This window comes from Scyliorhinus torazame, chromosome 29, assembly GCF_047496885.1.
Source record: "Scyliorhinus torazame isolate Kashiwa2021f chromosome 29, sScyTor2.1, whole genome shotgun sequence".
Taxonomy (NCBI): domain Eukaryota; kingdom Metazoa; phylum Chordata; class Chondrichthyes; order Carcharhiniformes; family Scyliorhinidae; genus Scyliorhinus; species Scyliorhinus torazame.
In genome coordinates, this window is record NC_092735.1 from 5,306,058 (window position 1) to 5,321,259 (window position 15,202).

The 15,202-nt window shown below is 50.1% G+C and overlaps 1 protein-coding gene across 1 annotated transcript in view; it reads left to right on the top strand.

Annotated features, from left to right (window-relative positions):
• LOC140403820 (myocardin-related transcription factor A-like) overlaps nt 1–15,202 on the top strand; it is a 271,655-nt gene that overhangs the window by 216,483 nt on the left and 39,970 nt on the right. The window contains 3 exon segments of the mRNA XM_072491982.1: nt 4,215–4,340; nt 11,909–12,159; nt 13,791–13,950. Coding sequence (XP_072348083.1) covers nt 4,215–4,340; nt 11,909–12,159; nt 13,791–13,950 — 537 coding nt within the window.

Below are 15,202 nucleotides of genomic sequence, written 5' to 3' on the forward strand. Positions count from 1 at the left end.
AGGCAGGCATGCTGTATGCCTTCTTGACCACTCTTATCGACCTGCGTTGCCACCTTCAGGGTACAATGGACCTGAACTCCCAGTCCGCAGAATAGTCCGCTCTTGAATTAGATCTTCTAAAATGCATCACCTCGCATTTGCCTGGATTGAACTCCATCTGCCATTTCTCTGCCCAACTCGCCAACTATCTATATTTTGCTGTATTCTCTGACAGTCCTCCTCACTATCTGCAACTCCACCAATCTTAGTATCATCTGCAAACTTGCTAATCAAACCACCTATACCTTCGTCCAGATCATTTATGTATATCACAAACAACAGTGTCCGAGCACGGATCCCTGTGGAACACCACTGGCCACCTTTCTCCATTTTGAGACACTCCCTTCCACCACTACTCTCTGTCTCCTGTTGCCCAGCCAGTTCTTTATCCATCTAGCTAGTACACCCTGAACCCCATACAACTTCATTTTTTCCATCAACCTGCCATGGGAAACTTTATCAAAGTCCATGTCTATGACATCTACAGCCCTTCCCTCATCAATTAACTTTGTCACTTCCTCAAAGAAGATGTGAGAGGGAGTTTTTTTTACACAGAGGGTAGTGAGTGCTTTAAACCTGCTGCCGGAGGAGGTGGTGGAAGCAGGCACAATAGTGACGTCAAGAGGCGTCTGGAATAGGGTGGGAATAGAGGGATATGGATCCCGGAAGTGCAGAAGGTTTTAGGTTTGACGGGCAGCATGACACGAGGCCAGAATTGAACCCGGGTCCCTGGAGCTGTAAAGCAACTATGCTAACCACTATGCCATCGTGCTTCCCGAAGGAAACATCGACATGGATAGGATTTGAACCCACACGTACAGAGCACAATGGATTAGCAGTCCATTGTCTGAACCACTCGGCCACCTCGCCCCTATATTTAGTTTTTTAAAACAAATGATCATCACCCAGTCTGGCCAAAGAGTTTACAGTCAAAAACTGTTGAACTGGACTTTGAGCCCAGAATGCTGTAAAGTTCCCAGTCAAAAGATGAGGTGCCGTTCCTCGAGCTTGCATTGAGCTTTGTTGGAATACTGCAGCAGGCCGGGGACGGAGATGTCAGTGTGAGAGAATTAATTGGGCGAGCCCCAGGCGACCCTAGGTCGTGCGTAAGGACTGAGCCAGTTGTGTTCTGCAACGCAGTCACCGCATCTGCTCTTGGTCTCCCTGAGAAAATGGGGACTTTTTGGTGGGTTGAGGAGGTGAAATTCTGGCCCCTGGCCCTCTGACATCTAGATTTTAACCAGCCTAAGCTGTGATTCAATGGGACCATTGTCACAGGGGGCCAGGAGGCTCTGGGTTCACATCTCTTCCCAGGGGCTTGGGAATAAAAGCAGGGCTGATGGTTGGGAAGTAGCACCTTTTTGAGGCACTGAACCCAGTCCCCATGTCCCCCCTCCCGGGCGGATGGCTTTCAAAATAGAAATATTTTCCCTCCATCAGCATTACCTTTTTTTTAAATTTAGAGTTACCAATTAATTTTTTCCAATTATGGGGCAATTTAGCGTGGCCAATCCACCGAACCTGCACATCTTTGGGTTGTGGGGGAGAAACCCACACAAACACGGGGAGAATGTACAAACTCCACACGGACAGTGACCCAGAGCCGGGATCGATCCTGGTACCTCGGCGCCATGAGGCAGCGGTGCTAACCTCTGCGGCTACCGTGCTGCCCATTCCATCAGCATTACTAAAAGTGAATCAAGTAATTTGAGGGATCTTGCTGTGTGACAATCAGCTGCTACGTTTCCCACGCTACACCGGCGACCAAACTTCAGAAATACTTCACTGTCTGTAAAACGCTTTGAGCTGTTGTGAGGTTTTGAAAGGTGCTCTCGGAATGAAAGATTTATTTCTGTTAGGCGTAAGGGTCATATTTGATACGAGTACACAGTCTAGTTCCTCAGTGATGTGGACCGACGGTGGAGAACTGGCCTTAGAACAGCACCAACTTGGCAGCCTGGTTCAGAGAATGAGCAATGCCTCCGAGGCCGAGGTGGGTTGTTCTGCAGGGTTTGGGGCTAAGTAACGATGAGTGCCGTTTCCTTGACCGGGGACTGTGGTTTTGGGTGTATCTCTTGTTCGAGTACTCAGTGCTCCCTTTGAACCTGTCACCCAATCAGTGTTTACCAATGATCATTGCACGCAATGCAATTATCGTCCAATTAATGGAACAGTCTTAAACCCGGTAAATTGCATCATTGTGACCACTTGCTAATGTGGAATTTGACGCTCCCCTTTCACAATGTGCACTGCTTTCTACTTGTAGACCAGGCCGCTGCATTCTAACGTCGGAAACATGTAGGCAACAAAGGGATCCATGGGGGGGACACAGAGGTGACAAGGGGATCCATGGGGGGGGGGGGGGGGGACAGAAGCAACAAGGAGATCCATGGGGGGACATATAGGTGACAAGGGGATCCACGGGGGGAGACATAGAGGTGACAGGGCGATCTGTGGGGGACATAGAGGCGACAAGGGGATCCATGGGGGGGACATAGAGATGAGAAGGGGATCCATGGGGAGGGGGGGGACATAGAGGCGACAAGGGGATCCATGGGGAGGGGGGGACATAGAGGCGACAAGGAGATCCATAGGGGGGGGGACATAGAGGTGACAAGGTGATCCATGGGGGGGACATAGAGATGAGAAGGGGATCCATGGGGGGGGGGACATAGAGGCGACAAGGGGATCCATGAAGGGGACATAGAGGCGACAAGGGGGTCCATGGGGGGGACATAGAGGTGACAAGGCGATCCATGGGGGGGACATAGAGGTGACAAGACGATCTATGGGGGGGACACAGAGGTGACCAGGAGATCCATGGGGGGACGGGGGGGGGGGGGGGGGGGGGGGACATAGACGTGACAAGGGGGTCCATGGGAGGGACGTAGAAGTGACATGATAGGGTGACACAGTGGTTAGCACTGCTGCCTCAAAGTGCGCCTTTGTGTCCAAAAGGTTAGGTGGAGTTACTAGGTTACGGGGATAGAGTAGGGGCCTGACCCTAGGTGGGGCCCCCTTTCAGAGGGTCAGTGCAGACTCGATGAGCCAAATGGCCTCCTTCTGCATTGGAGGGATTCCATGAAATCTATGCTGTAGTTTGCAGGAACACATTTGAGTTCTCCATCAATGCCTCTTGTTTGTATCCATTTGCCTTTGTGCCATCCTGAAGCTAGAAAAGCAATCAGCTTTTGACAACTTGGTGCTGCTGGAACCAGCTTGCTGTGACCTGATCTCCATGTCCTAGACCGTCCATATTTTAACCATGGTAATTCCAGCTGTCCACAAAGGCACTACTGTGTCACTATGGTGTCCACCTCTGCTGCCTCCTATTGCTTATGCTGCCGACAACAGGGAAAATAATTTCGACTTTCAAAAGGGAATAGGGCCACAGAGGAAAGTTTGCACGGCTGTGGGGGAAAGGCAGGGTAGAGGCACCGGGTGAATGTTCTTGCAGACAGCTGGTACAGACCCAATGGACTGAATGGCCTCCTGTGCTGTAACCATTCTGTGATTGGAATAGAAGCTTCTGCAACATAATACCTCAAACATTTTAAAACTGCCCATTGCTAGTGCTCTGAGCTTGTGGGCCTCCATGTGCTGAGAACCAATCTCACCTGATGTACGAGGCCTTTGCTTCAGGGAGTGAGTTAAATTTGAAGCCAGTTATCAAATCCAATAAAATCTGGAATTAAAAGTGTGATGATGATGATCAACCCATTTCTGATTGTCGTAAAAACCCATCTGGTTCACTAATGCCCGTTTGGGGAGGGAAATCTGCCGCCCTTACCCGGTCTGGCCTCCACGTGACTCCAAACCACGGCAACGTGGTTGACTCTTCATTGCCCCTCTGGAATGACCAAGCAAGCCCCTGACTGCAAGGGGTAATTAGGGGTGGGTAATGAATGCTGGCCAAGCCAGCGATGCCCACATCCCCAGAATGAATTTTAAAAAACACCCTTCATTGTTTTGCAGCCAAACTGGTAAAAGCTTGGGGGCCACTTACTCCTTGTGGAAGGGAATGTTGATGGGTTCAGAGATCCACCAAACACTATTTTTTTTAAAAACTCTTCCTCAAAACAGTATTTGAATTTCCCAATATTCCTCAAGTTTTTGTAAACTGGATTACGAATGATGATTGCCGCCTTTTTCATAGTCAACTTGTTCTCTTGCAGTATCTCGTATCGTTGCCAACTGGGACAGAATTGAGCAAGTTAAAGCCAGCACCTGACCAACAGATGGCAAAATTGGCAAATGGTGTGCCATCGCCAGCTGCCAAACCCACGCCAACACTGATTAAAGTAAGCAAACCTTGGAAAATATTTATACAGTGGGGATCATGCGATGTTCAGCATCTTTCCAAACTGTGGTCAGAATTCTAGAATTGTGAAGTTGACCAGACGTTGACTTGTTATTTACGTGAAATTGCGTGGTCCGAAAGCTTTATTTACTTGTTTATTTCCTCGCCAACTTCCTCTCTTCCCCCCCCCCCCCCCCCCCCCCCCGCCCCGCCCTGCCAGGAAGTGACTCCGTGCTAGGGTGTGGTTTGTGAGCGCTGGTCTCTGCTCTCTGTCAAGTGGTCACTATTGTTGTGAAACCTTTTCTTGTCAGTGCTTAATTTATTAAGGGTTATATATAGAGTACTGTAGCTGTGTGGGATATTTATGTTTGTAGTTGATAAATATACTGTGTGTGTTTATAAAAATGTAAACTGAATTCGTAGAATAAATTTTGTTTTTGATTAGAAGTGCTTAAGGCCTCTGTTGAATAACATCTGAAAGCTAGGCCCTTATGCTCAAGTCAGGATTGCCCCCCCCCCGCCCCCAATCCCGGAAAAATTCTCATTCAGTAATTCTCAGATCTACTTGAGCTACAAGGAGCAATGTTTAGAGGCGATTTATTACACAGAGGGTAGTGGGTGCCTGGAACTCGCCGCCGGAGGAGGTGGTGGAAGCAGGGACGATCGTGACATTTAAGGGGCATCTTGACAAATACATGAATAGGATGGGAATAGAGGGATACGGACCCCGGAAGTGGAGAAGGTTTTAGGTTGGACGGGCAGCATGGTCAGCGCAGGCTTGGAGGGCCGAAGGGCCTGTTCCTGTGCTGTACACTCTGTTCTTTCTTTGTACACTGTGGAAATGCAGTCTCCGGAAAACTGGTTTAACCAGTTGGTAAACTTTTACTTTCTGAAGTATTTTCAGCCTGGTGGATTGTGGAGAAAATCTGTCTTTAGTGTTGATTGCTGGAGCCAATTAGTAGATAATGGCCTGATAAAGGCAAATTATTAATGACATAATGGAATGCCAGTCTTGGCAGAATCTGTGATGATCTGTCTTGAAATGCCAGACATTTTTGCTGGGTTTTTTAACGCCACTTCAACATTCACTCCCTCCACCACCGACACACTGTCGCAGTTGTGTCCCCCATCTGCAAGGTGCACTGCAGCAACTCACCAAGGTTCCTTCAAAGGCACCTTCCAAACCCACGACCTCATGTATGGAAGGACAAGGGTAGCAGATCAGATACCTGGGAACCCCACCACCAGGGGCTGTTTAGCACAGGGCTAAATCGCTGGCTTTGAAAGCAGACCAAGGCAGGCCAGCAGCACGGTTCGATTCCCGTAACAGCCTCCCCGAACAGGCGCCGGAATGTGGCGACTAGGGGCTTTTCACAGTAACTTCATTTGAAGCCTCCTTGTGACAAGAAGCGATTTTCATTTCATTTCACCTGGAGGTTCTCCTCCAAATCACTCAGCATCCTGACCTGAGCATAAGGGCCTAGCTTTCAGATGTTATTCAACAGAGACCTTAAGCACTCTTAATCAAAAACAAAGTTTATTCTACGAATTCAGTTTACATTTTTATAAACACGCACAGTATTTTTATCAACTACATACATAAATATCCCACACAGCTACAGTACTCTATATATAACCCTTAATAACTTCCCTCTTTAAGCTGTCCCAATTTGATAACAAGATCCCATAAACCAAAAACCCCATTTCAAAAGATGTGGCCCAGCACACAGCACTCGAGACCTGGTATCTTTCAGACTGTGGCATGGATACTTCTTGTTCTTTTCAGCACGTTTGGATTCCTTCCAGAAAACAGTTCTCACTTTTAAATTATCAAGTGATCTGGAGACACCTCTTAACATGCAGAGAGAGAGACAAAACAAGACTTCTCTGTCTGAATCCAGCTTCCAAATGTGTAAACAAGTAAAACTCAGAGCCACAGCCAGGCCTCAAGCTCAAAAACGAAACTAAAAACCCAGAGCCACAGCCCAGCTCCACCCACACAATGACATCACTGAAGCCATTTGAGAAGACAAAACATTTCCTAAAGGGACACTCCCATGACAATGAAGGCTGCTCCCCACCACCTTCTCAAGGGCAATTAGGGATGGGCAATAAATGCTGGCCCAGCCCAGCGACGCCCACATCCCGCGAATGAATAAAAATACAATGTTATGGATCCAGACGCTCGCTGGTTATGAATGTTTTCAGTCGATAGCAGCCTCCCCACCTACACAAAGCGGGTGTGCTTTTGAGCTTTAGAAGCCCCGAACTTATTTCTTGTGTTCCTGCCTGTTTCTTGCATCGAGCTTTCCTATCCAGCCTCCTTATCTTTGACTGTGTTTCCCCCACCCCTGTTTATGCCACTTGATGTCCTCTGACGTTTTTTGCTGAATAAGGTGATGTGAATATAGCACCAACCATTTCTCATCACCTTTCTGCTTACTAATTACCCTGTTTAGTAAATTTATTAAATTGGTCTCTTCCACGATGAAGGTCAGCTTTTCATTCTCGCTTTTTTTGTTGCTGCTGCCCCGTTCTTCATTTTGTTTAGTTTGCTGCTGTGACTCGCTTCTGATTTTTAAAAACGTATTCTTTCACGGGATGTGGCTGGGCCAGCATTTATTACCTATCCCTAATTGCCCTTGAACTGAGCGGCTTGCTCAGCCGTTTCAGGGGACATTTCAGAGTCAAGCACGTTGGATCTGACGTCACCTTTTGGAAAAAAAATGCATTTTCTTACAAATGGAAAAAAGTTACAACACATAAACAAACCGTGAAACGGGCCTCCCAGCAATCAACTATACAGTTTGTACAGATTGTCCCCCTTTTTCACCTCCCGCTGCCCCACGACGAACAGCTCCTCAAACACGGTCACAAACATTCCCCCACCTTGCTTCAAAACCTTCAGCTGAGCCCCTTAGCTCCTACTTTATTTTTTTTCCAACCGCAGGAAGTTGTACAGGTCGCCCAACCAAGCCGCTACCCCTGGTGGCGATGCCGACCACCCCTCCAGTAACATTCGCCACCATACACTCAGAGAGGCCAAGGCCACGACATCGGCCTTCCTCCTCTCCATGAGCTCCGGCTTCTCCGAAAACCCAAATATCGGCGCCAAAGTGTCCGGGTCCACCTCCTCCTCCACTACCCTGGCTAAGACCGCCCAGAATCTCTCCAACTTTTCGCAACCCCAAAACATGTGTGCATGATTCGCTGGCCCCCACCCACACCTCTCACACTCATCTGCTACCCCCTGAAAGAACCCACTCATTCTCGCCCGAGTCATATGCACCCTGTGCACCACCTTAAACTGTACCAGGCTCATCCTTGCGCACAAGGAGGTCGCATTTACCCTACGCAGCGCCTCACTCCACACTCCCCAATTGATCTCCCCTCCCAGCTCCCCTTCCCATTTCTCCTTGATTTTCACCATCCACTCGCCTCCCTGCTCCCCCAGCCACTTGTGTATATAGCTCCAATTCTCCCCTCCACTTCCACATCCGGAAGCAGCAGGCGTTCCAGCAGGGTGGATCCCGGCAACCTAGGGAACTCCTTCCAGACCTTCCGTGCAAAGTTCTTTATCTGCAGATATCTGAACTCACTCCCCCTCGGCAGCTCTACCGTCCCCCTCAACTCCTTTAGACTGGCAAACCCTTCCCCCAAAGACAAATCCCTCGCCTTGACCAGCCCCACTTCCCTCCACCTCCTATACAAGTTATCCATCCCCCCGGCTCAAAGCCATGATCCTTGCACAGTGGCATAAACACTGACATCCCTTCCATCCTAAAATGCCTCCTCAACTGGTTCCAAATTTTCACCGTGGACTGCACCACCGGGCTCTTTGAATACCTACTCGGAGCCATTGGCAACACTGCCATCACCAAAGCTCTTAAGCTGGATCCCTAACAAGATTCCTCCTCCATCCTGACCCGCTCTACCCCTTCTCCTTCCCACCACCACCGCACCTTGTCCACATTCGCCCAATAATAATGAAACAACACCAACCACCCCTGCTGCCTTTGTAGCAGGTTCCTCCCCGCCCTCGGCACCTTCCCTGCCCATACAAAGTCCGAAACAATCGTGCCCAGTTTCCGAAAATAGGCTTTCGGTGTAAAGATCGGGAGTGCTTGGAAAATAAACCGTAACCTCAGCAGAATATTCATCTTTGCCACTTGGACCCAACCCGCCAAAGTCAATTGCAGTGTATCCCACCTCTTAAGATCCTCCCTGGCCTCCTCCACCAGCTTTGTTAAGTTCCTCCTGTGGAGCATTGTCCATTCTCTCGTTACCTGGATCTCCAGGTATCTGAACCTATCTCTAGCCACCTTAAATGGCATTCTCCAAAATTGGCTCACCATCCCAACTCATTCACTGGGAACACTTTGCTTTTCCCTGCATTCAACGTGTCCCCCGAGAATGCCCCAATCCTCCCCAGCAGGCCCATGACTCTTTCCATGCTCCCCAGCGGGTCTGAGACATACAACAGTAGGTCATCAGCGTAGAGCGACACCCAATGTTCCCTCTGACCCTCATGATCCCCTGCCACTCTGCCGATCCCCTAAGAGCCATCGCCCATAGAACATAGAACATTACAGCGCAGTACAGGCCCTTCGGCCCTCGATGTTGCGCCGACCTGTGAAACCACTCTAAAGCCCATCTACACTATTCCCTTATTGTCCATAATGGCTCTATGGCTAGCGCAAACAGCAGTGGCGACAGCGGGCACCCCTGCCTTGTTCCCCGGTGCAATTCGAAGTTCCCTGAGCTCATGTTGTTCACCCGCACTCTCGCCCTCGGTGCCACATATAGGAAGCGCACCCATGGCACAACCCTCTGCCCAAACCCAAACCTTCCCAGACCCTCAAACAGTATCACCACTCCACCCAGTCAAAAGTTTCTGTCTGTCCATAGACACCACCACCTCCGGTACCTAGGCTCCCAACAGAGTCATGGCTACATTTAACAGCCTCCTATTGCTCAAGAGCTGCCTGCCTTTTACAAAGCCTGTTTGGTCCTCCGCAGCCACCCCCGGGAGACAACCCTCCTTCCTTCCCGCCAACTACTTAGCCAATACTTTCACGTCTGTATTCCAAAGCGATATGGGCCTATACAACCCACATTCCACCGGCTCCTTTCCCTTTTTCGGGATTGACATAATGATTGCCACGTCATCATTTCCGGCAGCTCCCACTTCTCCAGCGCCTCATTAAACACCCCCAAGAGATGCGCTGCCAGGTCCGTCACGAACTCCTGAATAATTCCGCTGGATATCCATTCGGCCCCAACGCCTTCCCGACTTCATTCCGCTGTTACTATCCTGCACTTTCCTCAGCCCCAGGGGTTCCTCCAGCGCCTGCCTCTTTACTTGCTCCAGCTGAGGAAACTCCAGCTCGTATAAAAAACGGTCATATTCCTCCCTCCTTTCCCTATCCACACGAGCTTTAATCCGCTTTTAGTGCTTCCCAAAAATGCCCGTCGATTCCTCCCCATTCTGATTCAATTCCACATAATCCTGAATCGCCGCCCGCCCCTTGTCACAAAAACCTCGATCCGCCAACAACCCCGAGTCAAACCTCCACCCGGCCTCCGCTCTCGTCCCGACCTAAACCGAATCTCCAGCCAGTGGGGTGCATGGTCCGAGATAACTATCCCCACATACTCTGCCCCCTCCACCCCAACCAAAATCTCCCGACTCACTACAAAGTAATCAATCCTCGAATACATCTTATGGACGTGTGAAAAGGAATACTCCCTTCCCCCTGGGTTCTGAAAGCACCATGGATCCACCATACCCATCCTCTCCATATACTTTGAGCCCCTGCTCAAAGGCTCCTCCCAATGACCCCACACACACCACACCACACGCACCACACACACACACACACCACATATACACACACCACACATACACACACCACACATACACACACGCACACATACACACACACGCACATATACACACACGCACATATACACACACGCACATATACACACACGCACATATACACACACGCACATATACACACACGCACATATACACACACGCACATATACACACACGCACATATACACACACGCACATATACACACACGCACATATACACACACGCACATATACACACGCACATATACACACACGCACATATACACACACGCACATATACACACACGCACATGTACACACACGCACATGTACACACACCACACACGTACACACACACGTACACACACACGTACAGACACACACACACCACACATATACACCACACATATGTGCACACGCACACATACACACACACACACACACACACACACACACACACACACACTCACACACACACTCCTCCGCTCAGGGAAGAAGGCTCCCTGCTGACTTTACCCCCCCCCCACCTGAACATAAGACTCATCCTGCACTGCAGGTCACCTCCCCCGCCCCCGAGAGCAAATAAACAAGAGATAAACACAAACAGCCCCATGAAGCAAGGGAGGGGGGGGGGGGGGCATTCATCTCCACATAAACATTTCACCCCTGCTACCATTTATTAACCCAACAATAAATAACAGACCCGAGGAGAAAAAAAAGAAAACCACTCAATCCCGACCCCCACTTCAGCCATATTCCCAATCATTTCCACGGGCCGGTGCAGATTCAATGGGCCAAATGGCCGCCTTCTGCACTGGATTCTAAGATGCACAAACCCCTTGAACTTCAGCGGCACCATAAGCAGGCGACTTGCTGCCACTCGTTGACCAGATTCACTCATTAACAGTGACCGCCGGACAGACTATATCAGAGGCGCTGAGCACTTTTGGCACTGTTAGCATCTTCAGGACAAGTGGCAAATGGCAGAAAGGGAGTGGGGAACAACTGTTAATTTCTCTGAGTAATGGGGTAGGAATGTGCTCATTAGGAGTATTATTTATTTTGTTTGATGCGCTTGTGGCATCACCCACAAGCTCTAGCTTTGGGCTGCAATGGCAGTGTTTGATCCCGAACTGTGGGTTTGGGGCCCCCGGTGGTGCTGCCGTGGAGCTGCAGGACCCCTCAACCTCCTCGCTTTATTGGACAGTCGTCCACTTGGCCACGCAAACCAATGGCTGCTGTGAGATTACGGTGTTTTTTTTCTTGTAGAAACCCTGCCTGTTCTTCCACTTTCCCAAATCCTGCTCTCCCCCCCCCCCCCCCAACTCCGCTGCTAAAGTCCCCCCAAAAATGCTCACTCTCGGGGCCCCTTTTTTAAAAATTAATTTACAGGACGTGGGCATGGCTGGCTGGACCACCGTTTGTTGTCATCCCGAGTTGTCCCTTCAGAAGGTGGTGATGAGCTGCCTTCTTGAACAGCTGGGTGATGTGTGCTTTTAGGGAGGGGGTTCCAGGATGTTGACCCAGTGACAGTGAAGGGACGGCGAATCGTTACAATGGGGTCACAGCAGGGATAGGTTTGAGAAAGACTGGTTTGTCATGTTGGGGTCAGTCACGCGATTCTGCCGGTTGTACTGTATAAATCTCGGCACCCCTTTGAGTGTTCGAGGTGAACTCAGCTTGTCTTTCGTGCTGCTCCCCATCTGCAGCAGAGCCAGCCCAAGTCAGCACGTGACAAAAACCAGCGAAACAAGAAGCTGAAGGAGCCAAAATCCCGGGTGAAGAAACTGAAGTACCACCAGTACGTGCCACCAGACCAGAAACTCGACAAGGCCATGCTGCCCCTGGACACTGCCTATTCCAAACTACTCCAGCAGCAGCAGCTCTTCCTCCAGCTCCAAATACTGTGTCAACAGCAGCAGCACTACAACTACCAAACCATCCTCCCCGCACCCCCAAAGTAAGAGCCCAGCCTGTGTGTGGTGTCTTTGTACTGGAATTATTTTAATGTGGCTTGGGGATTGCTGGCATCGGTTGGTTTCTGGGCGAACTCTGAGCCTGCCTGCCCTTCTCAACCGTACCACCTCACCTGAGGTGTGGTGACCCTCAGGTTAAATTACCACCAGTCAGCTCAGAGGGAGAGAGCAGCCTAGGGTCTGTGGCAATGTTTTTATTTTTGCACGAATGTGTGGCATGAGGGCGGGGTCTCCTGCGCAGTCCGACAGCATGGCAATGTTTCCTGGGTGACTCATCATGAAGAAAGAGTCAGGGGGAGGTGTCACAGGCACTGTGTCAGCATCTCTGACAGAAGGTGAGGACAGGAGTGGTGGGTGGGAACTAGAACTGTAGATTTAACCCCCTCCTGTATAGTTTGCAATTGTTGACGCAGTTACTGCTGGTCTTGAAGTGTTCGACTTAAAGTTCCACCTTCGCAAGTGTGAGTGACCAGTGTGAACACTTGTGCTGCCTCCCTCAGTTACAAAGAATACCCTCGCCCGCAACACTTCCTTTACATACAGAGCAGCTTCTGCTCTGCCTGGCTTTTCCCCCATAGTGCTTATATTTTGCCTTGGTGTATTTGACACTGATGACTATGGTGGCTGGTGGATTATCTCGGGCCAGAGAGCATTTTGGCTCGTTTATGTCCAGTTTCTTAAAATAAATTTTGCTTTGTCTCCTTTTGCAAAAAATACGACCAAAGTGATACTTTTGCAAGTTTTAATAATCCCCCCCCCCCCCCCCCCCCCCCGAAACTTTGCCACAGTCGCCCAAACGTAAGCTCCCTTCTCCCTTCCGCACCGATGCTGTCAGAGCTGCTGAGATTATCCAGTATTTTCTGTTTTTGCACCAAATTCTCTACATTATTTCAGCCTCAATGCTGCAGGCCTGGCCCCCGCAGCTCTGAGAACCGAGCAATGCACCAGCACGATTGGCCAAGTGATTGAGGGCAGCACGGTAGCATTGTGGATAGCACAATTGCTTCACAGCTCCAGGGTCCCAGGTTCGATTCCCGGCTTGGGTCACTGTCTGTGCGGAGTCTGCACATCTTCCCCGTGTGTGCGTGGGTTTCCTCCGGGCACTCCGGTTTCCTCCCACAGTCCAAAGATGTACAGGTTAGGTGGATTGGCCGTGATAAATTGCCCTTAAGTGTCCAAAATTGCCCTTAGTGTTGGGTGGGGTTACTGGGTTATGGGGATAGGGTGGAGGTGTGGGCTTGGGTAGGGTGCTCTTTCCAAGAGCCGGTGCAGACTCGATGGGCCGAATGGCCTCCTTCTGCACTGTAAATTCTATGATTCTAAGTGTGTGTCCAAACGCTGAATGTCCAAAGCTGACCTGACCCAGAAGCCCGCTAGCTGAGCTGGTGTTTGGCAAGTGCCAGTTTTGTCGTGGTTTTTGTGGAAATGTTGACCGGGTTATGAAAAAAACCAAAGCGTGAGATGAGGCTCAGGCAGAAAATAGACCAGTTGGGGCCAAATGGCGATTTTGCGGCTGTAACTTCCCAGTTTATATCTGTTGTCAGCTCCACTGTTGCTCTGTGACTGCGTGTGGCAATGCTCGCCTGCCCCTTAATAGCTGCCTTTTCATTTTCAGACCCAACAGTGACCAACAAACAAAGAGCGGCTCTGCCTCAGTGAGGACTCTGACTAATAGCACGCCTTCATCGGGCTCCGCCGGACTCACCCGGCAGAGCAGCTGCACATCCGCCATCAAACCACTGACGTCCTTGCCCTTCAACCTCGATGATCTAAAGGTCAGTTGCATTCAATCTCCTTTGTGCTCTGGACCAGCCCCGTCTTTCTGGGCTGTCACTCGGGTTTGTTATAACTGACCCATCAAGTGTGCCGAGTGTCAAATAACAAAGAACGATACAGCACAGGAACCAAGCCATCTTCGGGCCACCAACCCTGGACCGGTCATGATACCAACCTTGGCCAAAACCCTCAGCGCTTCCTTGTGCCGGATCCCTCTATACCCATCCTATCCATTGTTTGTCAAGATGCCTTTTGAACGTCGTTAATGTATCTGCTTCCATAACCTCCACTGGCAACACGTTCCAGGCGCCCGCCACTCTCTGCGTAAAAAAACAGCCTTGCACATCTCCTCTAAACTTTGCCCCATGGACCTTAAACCTATGCCCCCTGGTGACTGACCCCTCCACCCTGGGAAAGAGTGCCTGCCCATCCACTCTATCCATGCCCCTCACAATCTTGTAGATCTCTCTCAGGTCGCCCCTCAACCTCCGTCCTTCTAATGAAAACAGTCCGAGTCTATTCAGCCTCCCCACATAGCTGACAACCTCCAGACCAGGTAACATTCTGGTAAACCTCCTCTGTACCCTCTCCAAAGCCTCCACATCCTTCTGGTAGTGTGGCGACCAGAATTGTGCGCAATATTCCAAGTGTCGAACCCCTTCTCTCCCCGGCCCGCTGCCCTTCCCCAGGAAGTGGTGATTCACACTGGGATGCCGGTAGTTCTTTAGTGTTCTATCTGAACAAATCCTGTGAAGAGAGCCGAGGCAGTGAGGTTGTTTCAATGAGAGACCAGAGCCTCGCCGCTGAGCTTGCGTCTCCAGGAGGGCACATTTTCCAACTGCGATTGCCGAAGAGATGGCCAATTTGATGTCCCCCACAGCTTGAATCTAGAACCTTGGACCATAAGAAATAGGAACAGGAGGAGGCCATTCAGCCCTTCGAGGCTGCTCCGCCATTTAATAAGATCATGGTGGATCTCACTCTTAGGAAGGCCACTTTCCTGCCGTCTCTCCCTAACCATCAATTCCCCTAAAAACCTCTCAATCTCGGCCTTGAAAATGTTCAAGGACTCGGCCTCCACAGCTTCCTGGGGTAAGTGATTCCAACGGTTCTCCTCCCTTTGAGAGAAGAAATCATTACGTCTTAAATTAGTTCCCCCTAATTCTGCCCTCTGGTCCTACACTCTCCCATGAGTGGATGCATAAAACCACAGAAAAGTTACAGCACAGAAGGAGGCCATTCGGCCCATCT